Raw genomic sequence first — 27,593 nt, 5'->3', positions numbered from 1 at the left:
TCGCCCTGGTGGTGGCATCAGATGTCCCATGGCCGGGGACATGGAGGAGGTGACATGAGTGGGAATGTGTAGCGTGACACGAGTGGAGACAGAGTGATACATCTGTGGTGGGGACACAGGTGACATGAATAGAGACATAGAGCAGGTGACACGAGTGGGAACGTGTAGAGGGATGTCTGCGGTGCAGATCTGGAGCGGTCAGCACTGGGGTGGACAGCGGAGAGACTCCCGGCTCCGGGGATGCAGCTGAACCCCCAGCGTGACAGCTCCCATCAGGCACCGTCAGGGCACCCCTATGCCCGGGCTGGAGGGGCCCTGCGAGCCCCGCTCAGGCAGCGCCGCAGCCACCTGCACCACCAGGGGTCCTTGCGGAGGCCGGAAGCGGCCGCGCGGCGCAGGCGCATTCCTTTCCGCTCCTGGGCCTGCTGCCGCCGCCACGGTGAGGCTGCGCTCCGAGCTCGTATCGGCCTCGCATCGGCGCCATCCCGGGGTGGCGACGTAGGGCTGCTGCTTGGCAGCGGTGGGGAGACGCTGCCTGGCCCCCTGTGGGGGGAATTCCGCGGTGAAGGGGGGATCTAGGCCCTGGTTGGCGGGACGGGAGGGAGCGAGGGGCACTAGGCCGCGGAAAGGTTCCGTTACCGGGGGAAGCCAGGGCTTGGCCTGGAGGGGCCTGGTCTGGGTTGGCTGCTGCAGGGACGACCCGCGGCGGGCACTCCGTTGAAGCACTGTGGCCTTTTACCCCGTGAGGCTCCCGCGAAGGGAGTCCGCGGCCTGCCGCGGGGTCTGCTCCGCCGCCTGCCGCGGGGTCTGCTCCGCCGCCTGCCGCGGGTGAGAGAGGTCTCAGCCTTTAGAGGCATGATGAGGCTTAGGGACCACGGGTTGGGGCTGCTCATTTTTCCTGCACAGGAGGGCTGGGGAGCATCAGCTGGCAGCGTGGGTGTGGAAAGGTAGCTCAGAAAGCCCTTAGGGCAATCTGTAATTTAGCAGTCGGTGACCTTGTAGAACTGTGAAGCTTTTGGTGCAGACCAGCGCTGGCCCTCCTCAGTCACTGCTGGTAGGTTTCACAGCGCATTTGTCTTGCACCAGTAGCGTCTGGTGGCGCTCAGCAACGTGAGGAGGGGCAGTGGGTACAAACTGGAGCCCGGGAGGTTCCATCTGAGCAGGAGGCTGCTGGAGGCCTGGAGCAGGCTGCCCAGAGAGGTTGTGGAGTCTCCTCTGGAGAGATTCCAAACTCCTCTGGGCAGCCTGTGCTGGGTGACCCTGCTGGAGCAGGGGGGCTGGGGTGGGTGATCTCCAGAGGTCCCTTCCAACCCCCCCCACCCTGGTGTTTATCATCTGTCCCTTGTCTCCTGTTTAGATGTTGATGCCCAAGAAGAACAGGATTGCCATCTACGAGCTCCTTTTCAAGGAGGGAGTGATGGTGGCCAAGAAGGACGTGCACATGCCCAAGCACCCGGAGCTGGTGGACAAGAACGTGCCCAACCTCCACGTCATGAAAGCCATGCAGGTGGGGAGTGAGAGCCAGGGGCTGGGAGGGAGAGGTGGCTGTGTGCCTGTGATGAGCAGCATCATTGTCAGATCTGGGGGTGGCACTTCACCCTTTGCCTTTTCTCTCCTCTTGCACTTTCCCATTTTCCTGATTTTTTGGCCATTTTCTCTTCAGTTTGTTGTCTGCCACTGACTGTTGAAGGCTGTTCTGTTGTGGATCCCCATCTCTGGCTCTGGTTTTGGAGCTCTCTGTGTTGTAGCTGTTTATTGTCTCACAGAAGAGGCCTGGTGCTGTAGCTTTGCCCTGTGCCTCAGCTCTTCTGCTCCGAGGTCTTTGTTCCCCAGACCCCCTCAAGCTGTAAAACCATCTGGTGAGGGCAGGGGTAGGAGATCAGCGTGATGATGATGATGATGATGATGGTGGTGGTGGTGGTGGTGAGGATCATCCCCCGAGTGACTGAGTTCTGTCTGCAGTCTCTGAAGTCCCGTGGCTACGTGAAGGAGCAGTTTGCATGGAGGCATTTCTACTGGTACCTGACCAACGAGGGCATCCAGTACCTGCGGGATTACCTCCACCTGCCCCCCGAGATCGTCCCCGCGACCCTGCGCCGCAGCCGCCCCGAGACAGGCAGGCCACGGCCCAAAGGTGAGCGCGGCGCTGGGCAGGAGCTGAGCCAGCTGGAGCGAGCAGGGAGCCAGCTGAACGTGTTAGACAGCACGGGGGTGGTGGACAGTCAGCTGAACGGCAGCTTGCAGCCCAGGCTGGTGTCAGCAGTCTGGGTGCATGAGCAGGAGCAGGGCGAGGAGGAGCCTGCAGGTTTTACTGCTCCTGTGTGGTGCCAGTCTGATGGCCACTGGCCTGTGGAGAAGTTGGGGAGGGCTAAGGAAAGCTGTGAGGCTGCCTGGGAGAAAGGCTTTGTGTGTGGGACTTGGCCTTCTGTGGTAAGAGGTGACTGGGAGCAGAGCCACTGCAGCCTCAGGCTGTGGATCAAGCCACCCTCCGGGGGCCAGGCATGGCTGAGGGCTGGGGTGGATGTCTCCAGCTGCTGGGGCTTTTCAGACCTCTTGGGAGGAACATGCAGCAGTCCTGGCAGTTCTCCAGTGTGTGCATGGCTGGTTGAGTCCTGTAGGGACAGAGAACCTTGTCTGTGGCCAAGTTATCCTTAGAAGAGCTGCGTGGGAGGTTCTGGTGTAAGAGTTGGGTGCCCGTGGCTGGGCTTGCAGAGGTGGGGAAGAAACTTCCATCCAGGAACAGCAGGCAGGCAGCAGCTGGGATGGCTGATAGGCCCAAGCTAAGCCCAGGTGCTGTGTGTGGAGGCTGAGCTCTGGTGCCTGTGGTCACAGTGGACATGCACCATTCTGCCAGGGACCCTAAAGCTGCTAGGCAGGTCAGGTTACCAAAGCTGCCCTCTTGGAAAGGTTCACCACAGATACAGGTGAAATGTTTGGCCCGGAGTGCTGGCTTCTGTCTTGGTGGAGTTTTGATAGCCCAAAGTGCTGGAGATGGGTCCTGCAGACAGAGCTGCTGCTGACCTCAGCTGCCTGGCCTTGGTGATCCAAGCTGCTGTGGGTGCCCCTGCGAGGCAGAAGCTGCACTTTGTGCTGTGGTAACAATCACAGAGCAGTGCAGTGGAAATAAACCTGAGCTGAGTGTGCTGGAGCCACTCTGCCCCTCCATGCAGGTCTGAAAGTTGCAGTGCTCCAGGCTAACCTCCTGCTTGCTTTTGCTGGATCCTTGTCCAGCAGTAGAGGAGAGACAGCACGGTGCAGAGCATGAGTTGTGAAATCCCTGGAAGGTCTTTGGGGAGATGAAAACTTCTGGAAGCTCAGAGGAAGGTGACAGAAGTTACTGCAGCTGTGACTGACAGAGCAGCAGTGCCAGGTCTCAGGGGGCAAGAAGCATTTCTTCTCCCTCAAGGTCTTCTGCCTTGTGTGCCTTGCCTCTAGTGTTTGCCAAGAGTCATGTGCCAGGGTGTCACCTTGCCCTTACAGCAGGGCTTGGCTGTGGAGGAAGAGTCCTGCATGACAGAGCTCTTTCTGGTGGGGGGCAGGAGTCTGCTCCTGCAGGAGCTGCATCCTCTCCCAAGGTGCTCAGGACTTCACCTCCAGCTCCTGCAGCTTGTTTTTCAGCCTGACAAAACTGGCATCATCTGCTTCAAAGGCAAGGATTGGATTGCAAGTGGGAAGGTGATGGTTTCTTTGATCTCTGAGCAGCTTTGGATGTTCTCACTTTTACTCCTGTAGCTGCTGTGTTTATCCAGTGAGGAGCAGCCTCCTGTCTGGCACGAGTCAGGGGCTTGCAGTTCCTGATGAAATCTGCTCAGGGTTTCTGCAGCTTCACTTTGCAGCATCTCAGACCTTTCACTGCAGTGCCAGTGACCTGATTCAGCCCTCACCTTGGCAGGGTGAGCTGGGAGAGCTGCACAAACTGTTCCTGTGCTGTTTGGCTGAGGGTTACCTGCCTCAGGCTGGGAGTCACAGTGGGGTGTGAGGATGGTGGTACAGGATCCAAACTTGGGGGTCTTGCTTCACCTCCTGGGGTTTTGGGGCCCTTCCTGCACTTGTGTGGTGCTGCTGGTTTGCTCAGGTAAGGCTTGGTACAAAAGCTGGAGCAGTTATCCTGAGGCAAAGCTCAGGCTGCTCTGCCCTTGACACCTGCAGTTTGTGACTCTCCTAGAGATGGAATTGAGCTGTTAGAACCTCGGGACGGACAGATCCAAAGCGTACAAAGGAACCTCCCGACGGCTGGGGGTTGGGCCTGACGGCGGGGAGGCTTTGTTGCCCTCCCTGGCCCATCCCCAGCCCTGGGGCGGGCTCTGAGCGGTGCCTGTTGCGTTGCAGGTCTGGAGGGGGAGCGCCCGGCGCGCCTGACGCGGGGAGAGGCCGACAGAGACACCTACCGGCGCAGCGCCGTCCCACGTGAGTGCCGGGCCCGGGGGGGTCCTCAGCCCTCACCCCCTCTCGAGAAGGCAAAGGGGAAGGGCTCTTGGTGTGGTAGGCACAGCAGTTATGTGCTCCTGAGAGCCTCTCCTCGAGTGTTGTCAGGCTGGGCCAGGGGATTTCCTTGGTGGGGAGGCTGCAACTCCTTCCCAGGCTCGAGAGCTGCTGCTTCACTTTGCTGTTTCCCCTCAGTGTTAGACATCTGTGGCTGCAAGGCTTTGGTACCAACAGATGAGTGCTGGGGGCATGGGTTCTGGGGTTGGTAACTTGCTGGTCTCTCTCTGCAGCTGGTGCTGACAAGAAGGCTGAGGCAGGTGCTGGAGCAGCCACTGAATTCCAGTTTGTGAGTAAATTTACTTCCTCTATTGAGGTTTTGATTAGGACAAGCAGGATAGGTGATAGCTGCAGGCTCTGTGGTGGTGCTTCTTGGGGATGCCAGCCAGGGTTAGGTGTTTGGCTCTATGGTGACTGCTGCCCCTTGAGCACAGCTCCCTGCAGCATTCCTGTGTGGTGGCCTCACTGCTGTGACAGGAAGCCAGCTGCACGTTGGAGAGCAGGCTGAGTGCTGGGGGAAGTGCACAGCTTTGTCCTTCAGAAGCAGAGGAGTTTCAGGTGTCCACAGAGCTGCTGGGTGGGTTGGTCTGCCCTTAGTCTGGGGAGCCTGTGCCAGGTCTTGTCTGCAAGAGCTCAGAGTCGGGCTGTGCTTGGAGCAGGGCATGCTGAGCAAAGGCAGGCTGCTCCTGAGAATCTCAGAGGTTCTGTGTGTTTGCTGCTGTCACTTGCTTGCTATGGTGACTCCTAATGCTCTTCCTTTTGTGTTGCAGAGAGGAGGATTTGGCCGTGGCCGTGGTCAGCCCCCGCAGTAGAGCCTTGCTGCTCATCTTTTGTGTATAATAAAATAGGTGAAAATGCCACCTGGGCTCTGTCCTTGTCTCACCTGCGTGCATCAGTCCAGGGCTGACGGAGCAGAGAGCTGACTCCCAGCTTTGCAGGACTTGTGACTAGAAAACAGGGTGCAGAAAAGGAACTGTGTAGGTTTGGTGGTCACTGAGGCAGGGCTTGGCTGGTGTGTGGAGGTGATTCTTGCAGGAGGATGAGGAGAAGCCCTGCAGGCAGTTGTGCTACACAGAAGGCACTGCAGTCGTTGCCAGGGAGGTGCAGCTGGGCTGAGGGGTGTCTCTGTTTTGCAGACCCAGCAGGTTCAGCTGTGCCAGCCCGAGGCCCTCTGGCTCGCACACAGCCAGTGCAGGTGAGCATCCTTCACCCCGGCCCTGCAGGCGTCTGCGGGGAGCTGAGCAGAGCTGCGGGGGAGGCCCAGGCCGGGGTCCCTCTGCTGCCGCCTGCCGGTAGATGTCCCGCGGCAGCTGGTGGGGGCCGGCCCGCTGCCGCCTGCTGAGCAGGGCGCTGTGTGGGGCAGCCTTCATGGCACTGCCCTGGGGGAAGGGGGTTTGCCCCTGGTTTGTGGAGAAGGAAATGGTGGCCATGAGTTTATTTTCCATCATTCAGCTAAACCTCATCCAGACGAAGCTGCTGAAGGTGCCTGGACTTAGCAGCAGGGTGGTGCTGCTGCTGGCCACCCCGGGGTGCAATTTGGGGCTTAACAGCTGAAAGCCTGCCCCAAGGCCTGAAAATGCCCCTGGGGAGCTTGGGCTGTGTGCAATACTGGGGGGCCCTGCAAGTGCCAGGCCAAAGCCACCCAGCTGCAGAGGACTTTGTGTCCCAGCCCAGTGCCGATTCTGGGGTGCCCAGGAAGGTCATCTCCGCTCCCGCCCGCGGGGTACAATGGGACCCCCGCAGCCAGCTCCGCCGTTGGCGTAAGCCGCCTCTCCCCCCTGCCTTGGGTAGTGTGAGCATTCTTCCCTCGCCGGCGTCTGCGCGCTTTGCGTAGAGCCGCTGTCAAAGCCTAGCCATGTGCGCGGCGGGCGCTGGGGGCCGGGCTCTACCCCGACGTCTTTTGCGTAACTGCCAGGGCGCCCCAGCACGCAGCCGCCCGGCGGCTTTGGACCCGCCGCTGTATTCTCGAAGGCGGCCTAAGCCGCGCCGCTGGCGCAGAGGCTTCGCGGTGAGGCGGAGGCAGGCGGGCGGAGGCGTGGTGCCGCGCCGTCTGCGCGGGGGGAAGCGATTCTGGAAGCCGGGTTGCGCCGTCTGCGTGGCGGGAGCGCCGTGAGGCGGTAGGGGGCAGCCGCCGCCTCCTCCGCCCGGCGGCTGTACGCCGTTTGCGTAACGTGCCCCAAGATGGCGTCGCGGTCGTCGTCGTCGGCGGTGGCCGGAGCGCTGGCAGCGGCGGTGGAGCGGCTGGAAGCGAAGGGAGGGATGAGGCGGGCGAAAGGCGGCAGCGCGTAGCGGGCAGCTCCCGGCCCGCGGGAGACAGAGCGAAACCGAGAAAGAGACTGTCGCGGGGAGGCGGCCGTTCCCCCCCGCTCCGTCCCCCCGTCCTTCCCCGCCCGCCCCTCGCGGGAGCCCCGGCGGGTCCTGCCCGGCGCCGCCACCCTGCCCGCCCCCGCCCTCTAGGCCGCGGGCCTCGCCGTCCTCCGGCCTGCCCCCCGCCCCGTCCCCAGCCGCCCCGTCCCCAGCCGCCCCGTCCCCAGCCGCCCCTCGCCGCGGAGGATGATGAAGCTCAAGTCCAACCAGACGCGCACCTACGACGGGGACGGCTACAAGAAGCGGGCGGCCTGCCTGTGCTTCCGCAGCGAGAGCGAGGAGGAGGTGAGGGGGGGCCGGAGAGACCCCCGGGGCTGCGTGTGCCGCGCGGGGGTGGGGGCGCAGCCGCCGGGGGTCGCTCGGTGCCTGCGGGGGTTGCTGTCGGGGAGCCGCTGGGGCAGTTGGTGCTGTGCCCTGCTCGCTCCGGCTGGGCGGGAGGGGAGAGGCAGGGAGAGAGGGAGGGAGAGAGGGAGGGAGAGAGGGAGGGAGGCAGGGAGGGAGGCAGGGAGGGAGAGAGGGAGGGAGGCAGGGAGGGAGGCAGGCAGGGAGAGAGGGAGGCAGGGAGAGAGGGAGGGAGGCAGGGAGAGAGGGAGGGAGGCAGGCAGGGAGAGAGGCAGGCAGGGAGAGAGGGAGGGAGGGAGGGAGGGAGGCAGGCAGGGAGAGAGGGAGGGAGGCAGGCAGGGAGAGAGGCAGGCAGGGAGAGAGGGAGGGAGGGAGGGAGGCAGGCAGGGAGAGAGGGAGGGAGGCAGGGAGGGAGGCAGGCAGGGCTGTGCCCGCAGGCAGGCAGGGAGGCAGGCAGGCAGGCAGGGCTGTGCCCGCGGGCAGGCAGGCAGGCAGGGCTGTGCCCGCAGGCAAGGCTGTGCCCGCAGGCAGGCAGGGAGGGAGGCAGGCAGGGCTGTGCCCACGGGCAGGGAGGCAGGCAGGCAGGGAGGCAGGCAGGGCTGTGCCCGCGGGCAGGCAGGCAGGGAGGCAGGGCTGTGCCCGCAGGCAGGGAGGCAGGCAGGGCTGTGCCCGCAGGCAGGGCTGTGCCCGCAGGCAGGGCTGTGCCCGCGGCGGTGGAAGCCTCTGGTGAGCAGCGCTGCAGCGCGGGCCGGGACCTGGCAGCGGAGGGGAGCCGAGCCTGGCAGAGCTTGGGCCCAGCACATCACATGAGATGGGAGAGGAAACCTGACCTTGGATTTATAAAAAGAAGCTGGGATAAAAGGGGCCTGAGGGAGTGCCAGGAGCTGCTGTCCGGAGAGGCCGGGGAGGAAGTGGGGATCGAAGGTAGGGAGGCGGCAGGGCCCTGTTGCTGGGGGCTGCATCGTGCGGGGACTTCGGAAGAAACTTTCCTCGGACGTGCGGTTTTTCACTGCTCTGCTTCAGTAGCGACCTGGGCTGCAGGTCTGTGCTGTCTCGTCCCATTGACTGGCTCCGGGGTGGCCCTGCTCAAGGCTTTGTTCTCCTGATTATCATAGTTGTAGCTGCAGGAGGCGGCAGGGGAGGCGGCGGCTCGGAGCAGAGGCGGTTAGCGCACCCCTGGGTTACTGTTTAACGCGGGGCAGGAGGCTCCACACCCCCTCTGTGGCTGTGCTGCCATGGTGAGGAGCGTCAACATTCCCAGCACCGCGGCTCTCAAACGAAAGCAGCGTTTTGGGGAGGTGTTGGTCGCAGCTGTGCCTCCCCCCTTGGCTCTGAGGACACCGAGGCCCCTTTGAGCTGAGGATGAGATGAGAGCAGCTGTGTGATGGTGCTGGGGCTCGCCACCGCGGGGGCTGCCTGATGGGACTCCGCACAGCGTCAGCCAGGTGTGGCAGCGCTCAGCAGTGGCTGAGGGCAGCAGGGTTGAAGACAAATGGAATTTGTCTAGGAGGAAGTTCTTGAGGGTGAGGGTAGGGAGACTCTGGCACAGGCTGCCCAGGGAGGCTGTGGCTGCCTCCTCCTGGAGGTGTTCAGGGCCAGGCTGGATGAGGCCTTGAGCCCGTGGCAGGGGGTTGGAGCTGGATGAGCTTTGAGGTCCCTTCCAGCCCCTTCTGTGATGAATTTAACAGCTACCTGATGCTGTCAGCATCACCTTCCCACTGCAGCTTTGGTCACTGGGTGCTGGCCTCATCTGATCTCCCCAGCACCATCAGGTGGTGAGTTCTGTTCCCTGATAGCTCAGCAGCACTGATTGCTTGGTAAATGATGCAGCAGGAGGTGTGGATTGCTTTCCTCGGGGGCAGGCTGTGAGTGCTGCTGCCGCTGAGCCCCAGGCACTGGAGAGGGGAGTTACAGAGGTTTGGCCTCCACCAGGCAGCTTTCCAAGCCCCTGTTTGTGGTCTCTAGGTGCTGAGCCCAGGGCTGAAGCTGCCTTCTGTGTTCTCACCTCCTGGTGAAGTGGCCTCCAGCAAAAGCCTTTTGGGAAGCTGTTAGCAGGTCACACCACACTGACCACCTGCAGCCCTGTCTGGAGCCTGCCTGCTCTGAGGCAGGAGGCCTGGGAGCTGCTTTGCTGCACTGCTGCCCCTTGCTGACAGCAGCAGGCAGGAGTCCTCTGTGTCTGCTCCTCTCTCTAGTTGTCTCTGAGGGCCATTCCCATTTGTTGGCCTTCCCTGAAGCTCTGGGAGAAACCTCCCTGTCCCCTCTGGGTGCCACTGGTGCTGGGCAGTGCCTGGGTGTCAGCTCTGCTGCTGTGAGGTGGTTTCCACAGGCCTGGGCAGGATTCCTTCCCTTTCTTTTTCTCTGGGGGGAGAATGCAGGGCTTGTGCTGGGCTGGGCTTGGGTATTGATTACTGCTGTTTGAATGGAAATGGAGATCCACTGAAAGGCCTCTGGGTGGGGGAGCAGAGCCTCTGTGTGTGGTAGAGATCTGTCGAGATTGCTGTTCAAAAAGAGGGGAAAAAGGCTGTTTTGGTCACTGCTTTGGACTTGCTGCATCAGAGCACTCTTTGGCTGTTCCAGGGCTGGCTGCTCCTGGTCCCTGTTGCTCCCAAGTGCTGAAGAAACAGAATTGAGCTCTGGCTTTTGTTGATTGCCTGATGTGAGATCAGCACCCCCCAAGTTTTCTCCCTAGTTAGCTCCTGGACTGGAGAGTTTTGTCAGCAAGGAAGGAGAACCAAGAGGAGCTCTGCCTGTGCTTGGAGGGGAGGCTGCACTTCCTTCTGCCTGGGTGTTTGCCCCCTCTGGAGTCACTGACTCGATCCTCTCTCTGATCTCAGCAGTCAGTGGGGATCTCCCCAGCAGCCTGGCTGTGGTTAGGCATTTGGTGTGCAGACAGAGCCTTGTGCATCACACTTTGTGTCTTTTAGTTTCCAAGTGATTCATTTTCCCCTTCTGCTGCTGGGGGTTGCCCAGTTTCTCTGCATTCCATTTGGAAGCTGCCACTCTGGGACAGGAGGGAAGGGCTCTGGGTGCCCAGCTGCTGGCTGCAGCGAGGGCTGTGCTGCCTCTTCCTTTCCAGAGCAGTGCAGGGAAGGTTCAGTTCAACATCCCCCTCAAATGGAGCAGCACCCCACAGCCCTTCATTGGGCTGTGTGGAAGAGAAATCCTCGTGCTGAGTGCTGCTCCATGAGGAGTGAGGCACCCAGGAGTGGTGTCTGGGGGCAGGGGGGAGCAGGGGCAGCAGCAGGATGGATGCTCAGAGTGTGAGCAGGAGGTCTCTGCTGGGGTAAGCCCTGTGCTGGTTGCTGCTTCTGGGGAGGCTGCAGCTCAAGGGATCCCACATCTGGTGCTGCCTCCAGGGTGCTCCTGCTGGTGCCTCCAGGGTGCTCCTGCTGGTGCCTCCAGCATCCTCCTGCTGGTGCCCCTGGTGCCAGTGCCTCAGTGCTGCCCTGCCAGCGGCACTGGGACAGCCCAGGAGTGCTCCAGTGCAGCCCAGCTGTTCCCACAGGGACATGCTCCAGGAAGTGGCTCTGCTCTCTTCCTGCTGGGGAGCAGATGGGAGGCTGCTGGGTGGCAGCAGCATCTCTGCCTTGCATTTGAAGAGGAATGAAAGGAAGAGTTTGGCTCTGAGTCCTGCCCTGCTGCAGCTGCAGGTTCCAGCATGCCCTCATTGTGGCTGCTGAAAGCACCAACTGCTCCTTCACAAGGGCCAGTCCTCAGGGCTTTGGGAGGGACAGGAGCCCAGCCTGTGCCTCTGCTGCCTTTGAATGAGGTGGGGAGGGGGCTGCAGAGCAGCCTGGGGGCACAGAGGCTGTCTGCAGCCCCCCAGCAGCCAGGGCTGGGGGAAGGAGCTGGAGTGCAAACTGCCCTGACCTTGCCGTGCCTGGGGCAGCTTTGAGCCCAGCTGTGATGGAGCACAGCAGCTCTGGGGTAGCTGTAGACAGCTGGCAGTCTTGGTCAGCAGCTGGATGGGGATGAGCCAAGAGTGTGCCCAGGTGGCCCAGAAGGCTGCCAGCAGCCTGGCCTGGGGCAGCAGTGCTGTGGGCAGCAGGAGCAGGGCAGGGATCAGCCCCTGGTGCTCAGCCTCCACTTGCAGCAGGAGGCTTGGGTGGGAGGTTGGAAGGTTTTCCATTGCAAGGGTTCCCAAGGACTGGCACAGGCTGCCCAGGGAGGTGCTTGGATCCCCACCCTGGGGGTGTTTAAAGCCACAGAGGTGCTGGGGGCCATGGGCTGGTGCCAGCCCTGCAGCACAGCCTCAGAGCCCTGCCGGCTGGGCTGGATCCTCCCTGTTCCTTCAGCTGCATCAGCAGGTGGTGATGAAACCAGCTCAGGCTCTCCCTGTTGCACATGGCCACATCCCCAGCACCCTGCTGGCCACCCAGAGCCTCTCCTCTCCCCTCTGCTTCCCCTCCCCCTCCCAGCTGTGCCCCCAGCTCCGGGAGCCGCAGGGCAGGCCTCGGCAGAGCTCAGCCTTGTCCTGAGGGCAGCCTTGCTCCCCAGGGCTCTGCTGCTTCCCCCAGCTGCAGCAGGATGCAGACTCAGCTCAGTGGGAGCTCTGGGAGCTGCTGTGGCACTGAAGCCCTGAGCTGGCTCTGCTCTGCTGCAGCTGAGGGAAAGTGATGAACAGGGAGGAGCCTGCCCCAGCCCTGGCTGTGCTGAGGGGGACCCAGCAGTGCTGGCTGCTGCCTGCTCCCCTGGGGGCTCCTCTGAAGTCTCTTCTAGCTCAGACTCATTCATTCTCTGACCAGAGGCTCAAGCTCTCTTTCCTGCCTTTCTCTCCTTGTTCTTTTTGTCTTCTCCCTCCCTGCCTCCTGAAATCACAATTTCCTTGGCTTGCTGCAGCTCAGACCCTTCAGACCAGCTGCTGAAGCATGGAGGCAAGTCCAAGCAGTGGAGGGAGCCACCCAGCTGGGGCTGCTGCCAGAGGACCTCCTCCTTCCAGGGATGGCCTCTCAGTGTCTAGAAAAGCAACCTCCTGAGTGCAGGGAAGGTGATGGCGTGCCTGTGGTGTCACTGCTGGGAGCAGGAGCTGGTCCTGCTGGGATGGGGCCCCCACAGGCATGGGGCAGAGCAGAATGCAGCTCTCAGCTCTGCCTTAGGGGCCCAGGGGAGCAGTGCCCAGGTGCTGTGTGCTGGGAAGCAGACACTGGGCTGCCTCAGAGGTGCTGCTTCAGTGCAGCTGAGAGGCTGCATGGCCCAGTGAAGGAGCTGTGCTCTGGAGTGGGCCTGTGTCAGGATTTGTGCCTCTCTGGCTGCCTTTGTTGTGTGTGGTGCTGCACACTGGCTGTGCTCAGACATTTCCCCCTCAGCACCTCCTGGGTGGCATCCTTGAAGGTGCTTCTGAAGCCTTGGGTGCTCTTTGCATTCTTCCTGCCCTTCCCCTCCTGCAGGGAGCACCTGTGGCTGCTGGGAGGGTTGGCTGCTGCTGGTTCACAGCAGCAGAGGATGGGTTGGCAAAGCCCTTTGGAGTCCAACCACTGTAACTCTGCCCAGGCTGGGCCTAGCTCTGCAGGGATGGGGATTCAGCCCCCCCTGAGCAGGGGCCTGGGCTGTCTGCAGAATCCTTTCCTCTCCTCAGTCCCAAAGGCACTCTGCAGGGCAGCAGCTCCTCTGGCCCAGCTGTGGGCACTGGCTGCTCAGCAGCCTGCTTGGGAGAGGCAGGAGCAGGTTCCCAGGGCTGGGCTCTTCCCCTGGGAGTGCCTCCTTATCAGCCCTTCTCTGCTGGGTCTGCCCTGCCCCTGCTGCCAGAGGCCTCTTGCAGATAATTCTTGTGGCTATCTCACCCTACCTGGGGGGGCAGAGGGCTGCTGCTGCCCTGCAGCAGTGCCTCCAGCCCCCAGCAAGCAGCAGTGAGAGAAATGTCACCCTGGGGGGCTGGGGCCAGAGCAGCAGTGCAGGCCCTGAGGATTTCTTGGGGGTGTTCTGAGGAGCAGCCTGCACCCCCAGGGCTTTCTTTCCCTTTGCCTCTCTGGTTCCAGTGCTGTAAGTGTGATCAAATGCTTGGAATGGTTTGAGCTTCTTCCAGGTCACCTCTCCCCCCTCTCCCCAGCCTTGTGCTTCCCTTTGCTGAGCTCTGCAGCATTTCCCTCCCCAGCTCATGAGGCTCCCTCCCTGGTTCCCTTTCTTTTCCCCTTGGTTAGTAGAGAGCAGCCCCAGCAGGCAGCAGAGGCTTGGCCAGGCCAACCCCCAGGTGTTTAACATCTTGTCTGCTGCTTCTTAGGAGGTCTGCCAGCCTGAGGGTGCTGCCCACCGGTGCCAGGCTCCTCCTGGGAGCCTGCAGCATTCACAGCTTGCTTCCTGCTGAGGTTGCAGCCCAGGTTCTAGCAGTGCTGTGACCCTTCTGGCCCTGGCTGCAGCCCTTCTGCAGAGCCTCTCTCTAGGAGCCAGGCTCCCTGCAGCTGAGCTGCTGCTGGTTTGTTGGAGGCTGGGGGCTGGTTAAATCCTGCTCAGAGCCTGGGAATCCCTCAGTCTCTGTTCTGGCACTGGGAGTTAATTCTCTGCCTCCTGCTGGCTGCCTGCTCTGGCTTTGCAGGGCACCAGCACTTCAGGGGGGGAGAGAAAAGCAGCAGCCTGGTGGGAGCAGAGCAGACCTGTGTGCAGGCAGCATGGACTCACAGAATGGGGCCACAGAGGTCATCCAGGTCCAGCCCTCTGCCCCAGGCAGGGACACTTCCTACCAGAGCAGCTTGCTCAGGGCCCTGTCCATCCTGGCTTTGAGCACTTCAGGCTTGGAGCCCCCAGGCTTCTCTGGACAGCCTGTTCCAGTGCCTCCCTGCCCTGCTGGGGAGAGTTGCTTGTTCAGGTCCATCTCAGTGCAGCTTCCTCCAGCTGGAGGCCATCACCCCTCCTCCTGCCACTCCATGCCTCTGTCACGAGGCCCTGGGGTGGTGCAAGGCAGCATCATGGATCAGGGACTCCCAGATTTCCCCTTTTCCCATGGAGCTCTGCCTGTGGTGGCCTGAGCAGCATTTCCTGGCTCCCCAGGGAGGCTGCTGGGGCTGTGCTTGGGTGTTTTGTTTGCAGCTGCTTTGAAGGTTGCTTCCCACCAGGGCTGCAGTCCAGCACTGTTTGGGAGCCCTGCTGCAGGCTTCAGACTCTGCTGCTTTTCCTGACCTTGCTCTTACCTCCCCAGCTGTGGGAGAGCTACCTCAGGGCTGCCTCCTGCCTGCCCAGAGCTTTGTGTTGCTCATTTCCCTGCTTGGGAAGGACAGAGTTGTCCTCCAGAGCTTGGCTGGGACATCATCCTACCTGCAAATGCCTTCCCAAAGGCTGCAGGGCTTGGCTCCAGAGGCTGCCCCCAGCAAGCCAAGCAGCTGAGGAGTAGCCTCAGCCACAGGGGAGTCTGTGGTGTGGGCTCTGAGGACCTTGGTCCTCGTCCCTGGGGATGTGCTGCAGGCTTGGGGCACCAAGGCCACTTGGAGCTGGGTGGCTTTGGAAAGCCCAGCAGTGCCTCAGCCTGGGGCTGGCTGAGATCCCTTTGTCTGGGGGAGCTCATTGGGAGCAATATCCTGTTTAAAAGAATGACCTTGGAGCAGCAGTTTCCTGCTCTCCCTGGATGGGATTTCCTTTTGATGAAACAGGAAATGGTCTGATTACACAGAAGTGTGAGAATGACAGAGCCTTCCTTCCCAGCCAGCCCTCTGCAGCTTCCTGCTGGGCAGCCCAGGCTCAGCTGCTCTGCCTGAAGCTGATGTTTGCACCTCCGAGGTCCTCCTGCTGTGCTGCTGCAGCATTGTCCTGGGCCCAGCCCTGCTGCAGGCCTCCCTGGGGCAGCCCTGGGCAGGGATTCTCTTGGCCCATGCTGTGCCTCAGAAGTGGAAGGAGTTCAGTGGTGTGCAGTGTGCTCTGCTGCCTTTCCAGGAGGGCTTTCAGCAGCTTTTCTTTGGCTCAGTAGAGGCAGAGAGATTTATTTCTTTCCTTTGAGCTGGAAACTGTGCTTGGAAGAGGGAATCAGCAGAGAGGCTTCCTTACCTGGCAAGAAAACAGTTCTCAGCATCCATTGCTTTTAGCTTTGTCCTCAGAGTCACCTCCTGACCTGGTGTGAGGGATTTCCCTCCCAGCTCTTCCCTGTGTGATGCTGGTGTGAGTCAGGAGGAAGGAAAACCTCTGTGATGGGATAGGAGAAGGCACAAACTGGAGCCCAGGAGGCTCCACCTGAGCTGGAGGAGAAACTCAGAGCAAGTCCTTGCCTTGGGGTCCAGAGGCAAGGCTGGTTGTGCCCCAGGCTGAGGAGGTGCAGGAGTGTGGAGGGTTGGAGTGCCTGGAGGTCGCTGATGTCCTGAGGAGATCCTCCTGGATCCTGGGGCTCACACTGCACTGCTGCTGTTCCGAGGTGCAGGAGGTGCTCTGCCTCCAGTGTGTGCTCAGCTGCCCTCTGCTCCCCACAGGTGCTGCTGGTGAGCAGCAGTCGTCATCCTGACCGATGGATTGTCCCCGGGGGCGGCATGGAGCCCGAGGAGGAGCCCAGCGTGGCTGCGGTGCGCGAGGTCTGTGAGGAGGTGAGTGCCCTGCAGCTCCTCTGCTGCTGCTCAGCCCAGGCCCCCCGGCCCACATGGGGACACTGCTGTCTGCCTCTCTGTGAGGAGAAGGAACTTCAGCACCCAGCTGTGCTGCTGCTTGAGAGGCACCTGAAAGGTGATCCAGTTCCAGCCCCTGCCACGGGCAGGGACACCTCCCACAGGCCCTCCCCAGCCTGGCCTTGGATTCTGTTCTCCATGAGGAGTCCAAGGGGCAGGGAGCAGCTGCTCCCTTGTGTGAAGCCTGGCTTCAGAGTTGGCCCTGAGTGCTCCCCAAGTGGAGAGATGCTTGGCTTGAGGAATGATGACATGTGGCTGCCCAACCAGGTCCACAGTTCCATGAGGCAGGATTGAAGATGCTTCCAGGAGGGTTCCAGATGTTAGTTGGATGTTAGAGTGCTGTGGGACAGGATTCAGAGCCAGTTGGTGAGCCCTGGGAGGAAGCTTCTCCTGCAGCTGCTTTATTGAACTGCCTGCTGCAGGAAGGTTTTACCTGCTGCTGCCTAACAAAGTGATGGCTGTTGGCCTTTGGACTAATCTCATGAGGCAGTTCCAGAGCTGTGTGCTTCTCTCTGGAAGGTTTCATAGTCTGGCATCTTCTCACCAGATCTGGAAAGTGATGGAGTGGCAGTGGAATGTCTGCAAGTCCCTCAGCCCCGCTGCTGCTGGGGGCTGCTGCTGGCATTCTTTGTTTCCAGCTTGCAGTACAGCTCCTTTGTAGCAGCTGGGTGAGTCCAAGCCCCAGTGAGTTCAACCAGAACAATGGCAGCATCTTCAGCTGCAGAGTGCTGCTCCTCAGCCCAGCCAGGAGTGGTTGGCTGGTTGGGTGCAGGAGCCAGGGGCTCATGCAGGGAGGGCTTTGCCTCTCGGACCCTTGCGGCAGAGCTGCGTCCGCCCTGCCTCGGGCAGCCTCGGGGGAGTCTCTCTCTTTCCATGACAGCTCAGGGGCTGAAAGGAAACCTTGGCATGGGCTCAGTCTGCAGCCAAGGAACTGGTTTGGGCTGGCTGAGATAATCCCCTCGTGCTCAGCTGGTGTGCCCTGCTCACGTGGAGCTGTGCCCAGTGTAACTCAAACTGTGGCAGCCTGGCAGGCTGGAGCCGTTCCCAGCCGAGCTCCTCTCTGCTCAGCAACAGCAAACATCCACAGCTCCAAGGGCAGCAGGCTTACCCCACAGCCCTCCTAGCATGGGCTGGGAAGGGGCAGTGGAGCTCTGACTTCCCCATCCCCTGCTCCAGGTGTGTCTGAGCTGAGCCAGGCTCTCGCTGCAGGAGTTGGTCCCTCAGGAGTCTGACCTCTGCCTCTTGCTGATCTTCAGCACTTCAGGAGCCTGTTCTGGAAACGTGGCTTGTGAGTGCAACCTGTGCTGCCTCTGCCCCAGCTTGAGTTCAAGTCCTTGTCCTAGTTGGAGAGAGTCCTCATCTGCATGGATCTGTCCAGCAGGAGGAGCAGAGCAGGCAGCTCCCCGGGCCGGGGCCTGCATCTGACTGCAGTGAGCTGAGTGCCTGGGCAGAGCAGCTGCAGGTGAGCAGCCTGGCTCTGAGCCCCAGCAGCCTTCTCAGGAGTGAGAAGTGTTGGGATCAGGGTCACAGCGCTGCAGACTCCCAGGGTCACCCTCCAGGAGCAGCAGGAGCTCTCTTCAAACACTCCTCAGCCCCAAAGCTAGGCTGGAGCTGCCTGGATTTTCTGTGCTGTTGCATTCTCTCCCCAGATGAATTTCTGCTTAGGAAGAAGGATTCTCAGGGCTGTGAGCAAGTGCTGGGGAACATGTTGTAGAAATAGATGCCTTAAATTAAACAGTGCAGAGCAACTCTGAAGGAAGCCTCCACACTCATCTGCTAAACCCAAAGGCATTTCAGTTTGCTCTTGCAGCATCTTTCCCATCCTGACCTTTGCAGGCTCACTGAATGCCAGGCTCTCTAAAATGACAGCAGAGTGAGGCTGCTTTCTTCTGGGGACCAGAAGCCAGAGTGGTTGTGCTTGATCTGGGATCAAACAGACACTTGGTGCCAGTATCAAAAATAGTCCAGTGCCAGCACTTTGATCTGCTTGCTGCACCTCTTCTCTTTCTTTCCCCCTCTTGGACCTGCTCTCCAAGCAATCTGCCCTGTTCCACGTGGTGGGGATCCAGGGTGGGTGCTGCTGGCTCTCAGCAGGCAGCAGGGAGACCTTCCTGGGGTTCAGTGGTGCAAGGCCCACGGATGGATGCCTGAGGGGATGGTGCTGAGCTGTGATCCTTCCTCTCTGGTTCCCAAATGTGAAAGCCTCTCTGGTTGTAATGCAGTACAGCACTGGAGGCAGAAGTCAAGCCCTGAGATGTGGTAGAGCCAGAGGCCAATCTGTGGCAGGCCTGGAGCTGGTGCCCTCAGCACTCGTCTGAGCCAGCAGCCTCCGTGGCTGTGATTTACTGCCTGCACTAAAGCAAAGACTGGAGTGGGTTTTGCCACAGCCCTCTTGCCCAGCAGTGATCTGTAGTAGATGCAGGCTTTGAGCCTAATAGAGCAAAGCAAAATAGCTGAGATTCCAACCCCCATTTTCCCCAGCTCAGATGGAAGGCAATCAAAGCTGTCCCTGGGAACAGATGGTGTTGCTGCAGGCTGCTTTCTGCATCTGACCCAAACTTATTTTCAGCTTTGAAACCTGAACCTGCTGTTCTTGGATGTCTTCAGTAATTTTTCTTTATTAAAGCAAGTTGTTCCCTGAGCAGCAGAGCAGCAAAGCTTCACTTCCTGGGCACCCCTGCCGCCCGGGCTGGCTCCCCTGGCGTGCGGCAGCGGCCGGCGGGGCTGGGGCTGCCCCCCGACCCCACAGCTGCCTCTGCTGAGCGCTCCCTGGGACCTTGCAAGCTGCTTTGAACCTGCAGGGCAGTGGGGAAGAGCTTCATTCTGCAAGCTGGGTCTGTCCTCTTTTACACCTGGGTGTGCTGCTTGGTGGGCAGTGAGCATCCCTGTGAGGAGCAGAGAGCCCTGAAGCTGTCGAGCCCCAGAGGGGATGTGAGCGATGCTCAGCAGGAGCCGAGGGTGGGGGCAAGGGGCTGGGCTGTTGTGAAGGAGGAAGCTTGGTGGCCCTCTGTGTTTTCTGGCTGCTGGAGGAGTTCTCTGAATGAAATCCCTCTGCAGTATTTGCCTTCCAGTTCCCTTCTGAGGGAGATTAATCCATGTTAGCAGCAGCAGCCTCCCAGATGAGGTAAAATCTCTCTCCCCCAGAGGTCAGGCCCAGTGCCCTGTGCTGGCTGCCCTGGTGTGGGCACACAGGAGGGCATTGACCTTCAGGGAATTGCTGCTGGGCTCCAGAAATAGCCTGCTGGGGAAGAGGCAGTGGCCCACCTGTGGGCTGGGCAGTGGCTCAATACTGATGAGACAATGACTTCTGCATCCAAAACCAACATCAAAGATCCACTTGAAAAGCTCCTTCCTAGAAGCAGAGGTCAGGGAGCAGGGAACAGACAGCCTCCAGGATTTCTAGGAATGGTTGGAGGGGGAGCTACAAATATGGCCTGAAATTGTGCCAGGGGAGGGCCAGGCTGGAAGTGAGGAACAATTTCTGTGCTGCTCAGGGACTGGCAGAGGCTGCCCAGGGAGGTGGTGGAGTCCCCATCCCTGGAGCTGTGTGGCCATGGTGGTGCTGGGCTGATGGCTGGACTGGATCTTGGAGGCCTTTTCCAACCCAAAGAGTGCTGTGATCCTACCAAATCCTGGCCTCCTGGGGCTGTTCCACCAGCAGCTGTTGTGAGCAGCAGTGGGGAGGTTGCTGTGGCAGTTTGGTGTCTGTGCTCATCCGGCAGCCTGGGAGCCCTGAGTGTGCTGTGGTGCTGCCACCGCTCAGTGCTGAGCTCCACTCCCCCAGCCAGCTGCCAGCTCAGCCCTGCAGGTTGTGCAGGAGCAGGGGCAGTGTCCTCCTGCACTGGTGGGATGTGTTCCAGCTGCCAGGCAGCAGCTCCATGCCCCTGCCAGTCGTGGCTGGGTGCTGTGCCAGCTCCTCTGTGGTGTGTCACAGCAGCTAAGTCATGCAGCAGAGTTTCCTCTCGTCTGGAATTCAGGCACTCAGAGTGGTATAGGAGGAAGGGAATGGAAGGCACTGGGGAGGGAAAAAAACCCAGGAGGGGTCTGGAGGCAGAGGAGTGGGAGAGCTTGCTGCATGGTGCAGCAGAGGAGAGCTGAGGTGGGAGAAGGTGTCTGAGGCACAGCAGCTCCTCAGCATTCCAGGAGAAGACAGAACTGCTGCTTGGATCTGCTCTGGGTTGGTGTCTGAGTCCAGAGCCTCCCTCACTCCTCACTTTTGGGTTACCCCCAGAGCAGGCTTGCTCCTGGTGCAGGGGCCAGGCTCCAGCCCTGACAGGATTTGCTCTTTCTGCTCCCTGGTCTCAGATCCCTGTGGGAGCCCCCTGGCATACCTGGGAGCTGCTGTGTTGCTTTGATGCTGTCAGGGGCTGCCTTGCACACACCTGGAAGTTCTTCTCTCCAGCTATCATCTTAAAGGGGCAAAACTGCCAAAGCCCAGAGGGATTCTGGCTGTGCTTAGGCTGCAGTGACCTGCCCAGGAGCTGCTGGCTCTGCAGGCTGTCCTGGTATGCAGCTGCTCAGCCATCCAATAATGCTCTGTCCTCCAGCTTGGGTATAGAAAAGAGAAGAACAAATTCCTGGGACCTTGTGCAGGGCTGGAGCTCAGGATCCCTTTCTGTCCTTTTTCTTGGGACCAAGCTTCCAGCTGCACAGAATGTTGCAGCACTTCCTGCCCTGACCTGAAAGCTTTCTCGTTCCCTTTGACCTGCAGGCTGGAGTGAAAGGGACGTTGGGAAGATTGGTTGGAATCTTTGAGGTAAGTTTCAGACTCTGAGGCTGTGAACCTTCTCAGCTTCTCTGGGCAGCCTGTCCCAGTGCCTCACCACCCTCCTGTCCAATCTGAAAGGAGCTTCTTCCAGTTGGGAGCCATCACCCCTTGTCCTTTGTCAGAAGTCCCTCCCCAGCTCCCCTGCAGCCCGCTCTGGGTGCTGGAAGGCTGCTCCAAGCTTTCCTCCACTCAGAACACGACCACTGTGCCGAGCCAAGCCCAGGCCCTGGTGTTTGAGGAGCTGCACAGAGGGTTCCACAGCCTTCCAGAGGCAGCTCCCAGCCCCAGGTGCCCACTGCCTGCTTCCCTTGGTGGCTTTGTTGTGCCCCTGTTGCTTTGCCTTGCAGAACCGGGACAGGAAGCACAGGACCTATGTTTACGTACTCATCGTCACCGAGGTGCTGGAGGACTGGGAGGACTCTGTCAACATTGGTAAGCTCTGTGCTGCGTGCCCCTGGCTGGCTGCAGGCAAACCACCTCAGCTTGGCATGCCTCTGGCAGCTGCCATCCTTGTGCCAGTGCTCAGGAGTTTCAGTGTGAGTCCTTTGGCTGCTTGGGGAAAGAATTGGTGCTCAGATTGATGCTTCTGGAACCTCTGTGGCCCAAGAGAGGTCAGCTCTGCTGTACAGCTCCTCTCCAGCAGTTTGCTCTTTAGTCTTTGCCCTTTTAAGATGCTAAGCAAAGCGCATGAAGAGCTGTGGGCACTGTTAATCATCCCCAGCCATCTCCTGTTGGAGTCTCAGAGGAGGGTGGAGGAGTTCTGCAGGAGGGTTGGCTTGGAGTGCCTGACCTGATCAGAGGATCCCTGTGGTGGGGTCAGCCTGGGAGCTGTGGGGCTGGCTTGGTGGGCAGTGGATGTTCTGCCCCTGCCCCGTGGGGAGCAGCCACCAGAGTGGTGTTGGGGTGGGAGAGGGTCCTGAGGGAGGCTGTCCCAGTGCCTGAGCCGTGGCTGGGAGGTGGTTCCTGCAGCCTCAGTGCAGGCAGCAGCGCTGGGAACCGCCGCAGCAGCGCTGGGAACCGCCGCAGCAGCGCTGGGAACCGCCGCAGCAGCGCTGGGAACCGCCGCAGCAGCGCTGGACAGCGTGGAGGGGTCTCAGCTGCTGCTGTGTGTTTGCCCCCCCAGGAAGGAAAAGGGAATGGTTCAAGATTGAAGATGCCATCAGAGTTCTGCAGTATCACAAACCAGTGCAGGCCTCCTACTTTGAGACCTTGAGGCAAGGCTGCCTGGCGAACAACGGCACCCCCGTGGTGAGCAGCTCCTACTCGGGGAGCTCGGTGGCTGACATCAGATGACTGAAGGTGACCCTGGGAGAGGAACTCTGCGCACCAGACTGAACCGGATTGTCCCCTCCCCTCCCCTCCCACGCCAGCCCGGCGGCAGCCTGGGGCAGAGCCTGTGGGGCGAGTGCTGCCCTGTAGCCAGGTGGGATCTGGGCTTTGGGTTCTTTGGCTTTTTTTGTCCTCTCTCCTTTTTCTTTTCCTTTTTTTTTCCTTTTTTTTTCTGTTTTTTGGATGTGTTTTGTACAACAAATTCTGTGCATGAAGTGCCCCTGCTGCCCCCACTGCTTCCACAGCCTGCAGAGCCAGGCTGCCAGGCCCACCTCTGCCTTGTGTCCCCTTGGTGTCAGCTCAGCCACAGACACTTTGGTGGCTTTTGGTGGTTTTTTTTTGGTGGGTTTGGGATTTTTTGGTTGGGTTTTTTTTTCCCTTTTTTTTTTTTCCCTTTTTTTCCCCTTTTTTTCCCCCTTTTTAACTTTAATTAAAAGACTTCCAATGTGAGATCAGCTCTTCAAGTCTTAGTCTGTACTGTAAGGTGCTGCTCAGACCCCCGTGAGGTCACTTCCAGCACAGCTGTATAAAGTTGTTGGTTTTTTTTAGGTGGAGACTCTAACCTTTTAATCCTGCAGGAATGTTTGGGGTTGGTTTTTTTTTTAACCCTGGTCTGCTTCTGATCAGAAGAGTTCTGAACTAATCTGTTTGCCTTCTGCTGTGTTTGATGCACCACCCCCACCCCCCCGGGACAGTGCGAGCGGCCGGGCCAGCCTGCTCCCCGCTCAGCATCCCCCACCCGCTGCAGGGACGCTTGGAAGCTGAGGGCAGGGTTCTGGGCACAGCCCTGCTGCTGCCTCACTTCTCCTGCAGCCTCTGCCGAGGTTCCTGCGTTTCCACCGCCAGGAGACCGGAGCTGGACTGTGTGACAAGGCCAAACCACCCGCAGCAAGCCTCAGAAACGGGACGAGAGGAAGCGACTTGGTGTGTGGGAGGGGGCAGGGAGCCAGAGCCTGGCATCCGCAGCGGCCACCCCCTGCCCCCCCCGAGCTCTGCTGCTGGCCCTCCTTGCCCACTTGCCTTACTGCGCAGCCTTGGAGCCTCAGAGTGGGAGCTGCACCAGCCCTGGGCTGCGTTTGCCCTGGGGATCCCTGAGCAGGAGCCCTGGGGGGAAACCTTCAGGTGTTCAACCTCTTGTCCTGTGGTTCTGCAGCACTTCAGCTGCTCCAGGGAGCTGCTCCAGAGGCTTCCACTCTCCCTCTGCCTGCTGAGGCGCAGGAGGGCTGGGGGGGAGCTCAGCCTTCACAGGATGGTCCCTGAGGCTCTGGCAGCTCCACCTGATGAGGATTTCTTTTTGTTGTTGTTTTTATTGATGTAAGTTTCATGCTGTCTTGATTTGCCAACAGTGTTGTCTAGTTGGGAAATGCAATGGGAAGGGTTGGGGCTCAGGGTGGGGCAGGGGTGGGGTTGGGACAGGTACAAGTTTTGGGAGGGGCATTAATGAATCCCTGGCTTGGGACAAGAAGCAGTTGCTGAGTTCAGTAACTTCTCCTTTGTCAGAGCATAGCCAAGATGTGAAATTCAATCTGCAGTACTTTCCCTTTGTTTTTGTTTTCCCTCCTTTATTTAACACAAACTCCTCCAATAAACCCTCAGAGCTTTCTCTCCTCCCCAGCAGCGCTTGCAGCAGGAGGGTCTGACAGGAGTACCCCTGGAGCCTGGGGCAGTGGTGTCCTGCTGCTCTGGCACGGAGCTGTTCGTGTTAAGGTCCTGTTCTGTTCCCTCCCTTGTTCTCCTTGCTTTCATCAGCCTGGAGTGGTAAGGCCAAAAGCAGTGCCAGTGATGGCTAACGTGCGAGGAGAGGGCTGAGAGGCATTGTTCAAGGAGCAGCTTGAGGCTGAGCAGCTGGAACTGAGCCTAAGCTGCACCAGCTCAGCTCAAAACCTCCTTGCTCTGTACTGAGGCCTGAGCCAAACTCTCAAAGAAAAGCAAAGGGCTTGAATTTGGTGTCTGGAAGCATGCAAGACATTGAGAGTCTGCTGGGGCCGAGCCCCCGGCGGCCCCCAGGCAGCCATCGGCTGCCTTGCCCCAGCTCTGTCCCTGCTGTACAGGTCGGTGTGTGGGGAATGCTCTGCTGCTGCTCCCGCGGGAGGAGCTGCAGCTCCAGCAGCAGCATGCACACTTGTGTCTCTCAACTAAAAGGAGAAGTGTTTTTACAGGGCTGTTAACCTGACAACCTAGGGTAGAGTGTTGTTAATGATCTGCTAATGGCTTCTATGTTTGGGTCAGAAAATAAATTGTGCCAAGAAAGTGTTTTCATGTGGCATGAATTGGTGCTGTTAACAGTGACCTGGGGTGGCTGATCTGATGCCTTCTGGACTGGAAACTGCTCCTGGGGCAGGAGCAGCTCTTGCTCAGCAGCTGTGGCTCTCCAGAGGGGCCTCTCCCTGCACCACCCCACTCCCTGTCTCCCGCTGTGGTTTGTGTGCAGTCCCAGGCACAGCTGCCTGCCCTGTCAGCGAGGGGGTTAGCTGTTAGCTTGGTTTGGGACCAACGATCAAACCCTGCCTCTGGGGTTCCAGCCGGGGGGGGCATGCTCTGGGCCTGGCAGGGCACTCTGCTGCCTGCCTGCCTCACCTGCCTGGGGCCGAGCTCCTGGCCTGCTGCTGGGAGCCCCATCAGGATCAGGCTCAGCTTCCCAGCATGCCTGAGGCTGCTGCTGTGGTGAGCTGCTGCTGGCGACTGAGATTCACACAGCCTGGCAGCTGTGGAGGGAGGGAAGAGCTTGGGTCTGGGGCTGGGCTTGCAGCATCACAGCAGCATCACAGCAGCTGTGGTGGAGGGGAGGGGGTGAGCAGCAGGGCAGGGTGCTGCAGCCTGCTCTGGAACTTGCCTGACAGCAAACTGAGCTGAGAGGTGCAAAGGGATCGGAATCTGCTGGGGTTGCTTTTTCCCTTGTGAAGACACAAAGGATCCAGGGCTGAAAATGTGGGCAGGGAATGTCAGGAATCTTCAGCGCCCAGATCTAGCCTGGGCTTGGGGCCTCTGCCTCAGCTTCTGCATGCAGAAAATGTGGTCAGCACGCTGCTGGTTCCAGAGGAGCAAAGCTCTCGAAGCTGCATGGACAGAACCTGTGCTCTGCCTGCTGGGACCTCACGTTCTGCTGCTTCTCAGCTCCCTGATCCAGCCCAGAGGGCCAGAGGCAGTCTGCACCTGGGCAGAGCTGCCAGTGAGAGCACAGGCTGGGGCCAGCCCTTCTCAGTGGTGCCCAGGGACAGCACAGGAAGCAGTGGGCACAAACCTGACCGCAGGAAGTTCCATCTAAACGTGAGGAACTGCTGTAAGGGTGGTGGAGCACTGGAGCAGGCTGCCCGGGGAGGTGGTGGAGTCTCCATCCCTGGAGTCATTCAGAACCCACCTGGACTCTGTCCTGTGCAGCCTGCTCTCGGTGACCCTGCTCGGGGAGAGGGTTGGACTCGATGGTGTCTGGAGGTCCTCTCCAACCTGCACCATTCTGTGCCCAGGGAGCTTGTGGAGGACAGGTCTGAAGACTTAACCTTCCCAGGGTGGAGGCTGCAGGAGAGGATCCAAATCCATCACTTTCTTCTGCCAGACCTCACCAAGGAATGAAGCTGCTGCAGAGGCTCGGTGGTAGGAAGAGTTCCTGCCTAGGAACTTAGACCCTGGAGACCTTTGTCCAGCTCGGGGACTGCTCTGGTCCTGCTCCCAGGTGGCTCGGGTTTGCCTCCTGGCTCTGTGGTGGGACAGCAGCACCTAGTGGCTGCAGCACCGGGCGTGCCGGTGGCCTTGCTTCGGCCTGCCCTGCTCTTGGCTCGGTGCTGGAGGCCATCCCCCAGAGGCGCTTGCACAGAGCGGGGAAGAGATTCCCGGCGGGGGTGGGCTCCCGTTCCAGGTCCCCAGCCTGTGCGGGTGGGCGCTGGGGAGGTGCTGTGCATCTGCAGGCCTGCAGGGAGCCCTTGGCTGGGTGAGGCTGTGCCTGGGGGGCTACAGCTCTCTCCTTGGTGCTAGCTGCTGGGAAAGGTTTTCTTTCTTGCTGTGTTCAGGGGTTGGGATTGTTTGGTGGGACAGGGAGAGCCCTGGAGTTCTGCTGGAGAAACTGACCCTGGAATTGCCTCAGGAACTAACCTGGGGAGGTCCAAGCTGCACTTCCTCTGTGTATTAAATCCAGCCCTTGCCCTGGGCTGGCTCTAGCCATGGGGAGGGGCTTGGGGACATCCCTGGTGTGCACCCAAGGCCTGCTGCTTCTTCCAGCCCCCTGCAGCGACCCCCAGCTCCTCAGCCAGGCTGGGCTGGCTGCCTGCTGCCCCTGCCCTGCCCGCTGCCCCTGCCCTGCCCGCTGCCCCTGCCCTGCCCGCTGCCCCTGCCCTGCCTGTTCCCCCTGCCCTGCCTGTTCCCCCTGCCTTGCCCGCTGCCCCTGCCCTGCCTGCTCCCCCTGCCCTGCCTGTTCCCCCTGCCCTGCCCGCTGCCCCTGCCCTGCCTGTTCCCCCTGCCCTGCCTGTTCCCCCTGCCCTGCCTGTTCCCCCTGCCCTGCCCGCTGCCCCTGCCCTGCCTGTTCCCCCTGCCCTGCCTGTTCCCCCTGCCCTGCCTGCTGCCCCTGCCCTGCCTGCTGCCCCTGCCCTGCCCGCTGCCCCTGCCCTGCCTGCTGCCCCTGCCCTGCCTGTTCCCCCTGCCCTGCCTGTTCCCCCTGCCCTGCCTGCTGCCCCTGCCCTTCCTGTTCCCCCTGCCCTGCCTGCTGCCCCTGCCCTGCCTGCTGCCCCTGCCCTGCCTGTTCCCCCTGCCCTGCCTGCTGCCCCTGCCCTGCCTGTTGCCCCTGCCCTGCCTGTTCCCCCTGCCCTGCCCGCTGCCCCTGCCCTGCCTGCTGCCCCTGCCCTTCCTGTTCCCCCTGCCCTGCCTGTTCCCCCTGCCCTGCCTGCTGCCCCTGCCCTGCCTGTTCCCCCTGCCCTGCCTGCTGCCCCTGCCCTGCCTGTTCCCCCTGCCCTGCCTGCTGCCCCTGCCCTGCCTGCTCTCTCCAAGGATCTTTCCTAGAAATTGCTGGGGTTATTTTTAGCCATGGCAGGGCAGCAGCAGGCTGGCAGGGGATGGGCAGTGGCAGAGTGAGAGGCCAGCACAGTTCTTGTTGGGTTCTCCCTGCCCCAAATAGCTCCTGTCCTGGTGGTGCAGAGCTGGGGGGGTCCAGCCCCACTGCAATGATGCTGCTCAGATCTTGGCCCCTTTGAGCATGAAGGGGAGGATGAGGAGGGGCTGTGAGCAGATCTGCAGCTGCTGGCCCAAGGTGATGAGTGCTCAGGGTGGCACCGAGCCCCATCCTGCCACCAGCCTGGGCACCGAGGGCCATGCCCCCCTAGCTCCACCATTCCCAGGCTCCAGTTGTAGCTGTGGGGAAGCAAAATGAGGCTCCTGGCTCCCCAGTGTCCCCTGCTCCTGCCTGACCCAGTTAGGACCATCTGGCCCCATGTGGGCAAAGCAGCTTAGCCCCGGGGCCAGGGATCAGGGCAGGGACACTGCCACCACCCCGGGGCCCTGCCATGGGTGGCATCCAGCCATGGGTGGCATCCAGCCACGGGTGGCATCCAGCACCGCCAGGGAGTGGTCAGCTACACAGGAGCCCACGGCTGGGCAGGGGACCCACGGCAGCCCCCACCATGGGTGATGCTGCAGGCCAGCCCAGATGTGCCTGCACCTGGCCCTGATGCCCACAGGTCTGTTTTGTCCCTCTGTCCATCCAGCCCTCTGTCCCTCCTCCCAGCGAAGGGTGCAGGGCCGCACCG

The 27,593-nt window shown here is 60.6% G+C and overlaps 2 protein-coding genes across 3 annotated transcripts; both read left to right on the top strand.

Annotated features, from left to right (window-relative positions):
* Positions 1-358: 358 nt before the first annotated feature.
* RPS10 (ribosomal protein S10) lies at positions 359-5,342 on the top strand. The gene is made up of 6 exons (XM_068159824.1): positions 359-439; positions 1,358-1,507; positions 1,963-2,134; positions 4,330-4,407; positions 4,716-4,771; positions 5,253-5,342. The coding sequence occupies exons 2-6, from the start codon at positions 1,358-1,360 to the stop codon at positions 5,292-5,294; spliced, it is 498 nt and encodes a 165-aa protein (XP_068015925.1). The 5' UTR covers positions 359-439; the 3' UTR covers positions 5,295-5,342.
* A 1,310-nt stretch (positions 5,343-6,652) lies between these two features.
* NUDT3 (nudix hydrolase 3) lies at positions 6,653-24,117 on the top strand. Of its 2 annotated transcripts, none has more exons than XM_068159821.1 (5): positions 6,653-7,134; positions 15,579-15,689; positions 20,479-20,523; positions 20,883-20,967; positions 21,659-24,117. In XM_068159821.1, exons 1-5 carry the CDS (start codon positions 7,036-7,038, stop codon positions 21,826-21,828), a joined length of 510 nt encoding a protein of 169 aa, XP_068015922.1. In that variant the 5' UTR covers positions 6,653-7,035; the 3' UTR covers positions 21,829-24,117. The 2 variants fall into 2 exon arrangements, with proteins under 2 accessions (XP_068015922.1, XP_068015923.1); XM_068159822.1 differs by lacking the exon at positions 6,653-7,134 and adding an exon at positions 13,154-13,173.
* Positions 24,118-27,593: the final 3,476 nt, after the last annotated feature.

Source organism: Melanerpes formicivorus, unplaced genomic scaffold (genome assembly GCF_026170545.1).
Source record: "Melanerpes formicivorus ecotype bairdi unplaced genomic scaffold, bMelFor1.0.p_v2 SCAF_46, whole genome shotgun sequence".
NCBI classification, from domain to species: domain Eukaryota; kingdom Metazoa; phylum Chordata; class Aves; order Piciformes; family Picidae; genus Melanerpes; species Melanerpes formicivorus.
Note: the sequence above shows the minus strand (reverse complement) of the source record. Positions and strands in the feature narration are given on the sequence as shown.

Coding starts and splice junctions, on each gene's coding strand:
- RPS10 (XM_068159824.1), top strand. CDS start 1,358: ATGTTGATGCCCAAGAAGAACAGGATTGCCATCTACGAGCTCCTTTTC. Junction 1,508..1,962: donor ACGTCATGAAAGCCATGCAG/GTGGGGAGTGAG, acceptor TTCTGTCTGCAG/TCTCTGAAGTCCCGTGGCTA. Junction 2,135..4,329: donor AGGCAGGCCACGGCCCAAAG/GTGAGCGCGGCG, acceptor GTTGCGTTGCAG/GTCTGGAGGGGGAGCGCCCG.
- NUDT3 (XM_068159821.1), top strand. CDS start 7,036: ATGATGAAGCTCAAGTCCAACCAGACGCGCACCTACGACGGGGACGGC. Junction 15,690..20,478: donor TGCGCGAGGTCTGTGAGGAG/GTGAGTGCCCTG, acceptor TTTGACCTGCAG/GCTGGAGTGAAAGGGACGTT. Junction 20,524..20,882: donor GATTGGTTGGAATCTTTGAG/GTAAGTTTCAGA, acceptor TTTGCCTTGCAG/AACCGGGACAGGAAGCACAG.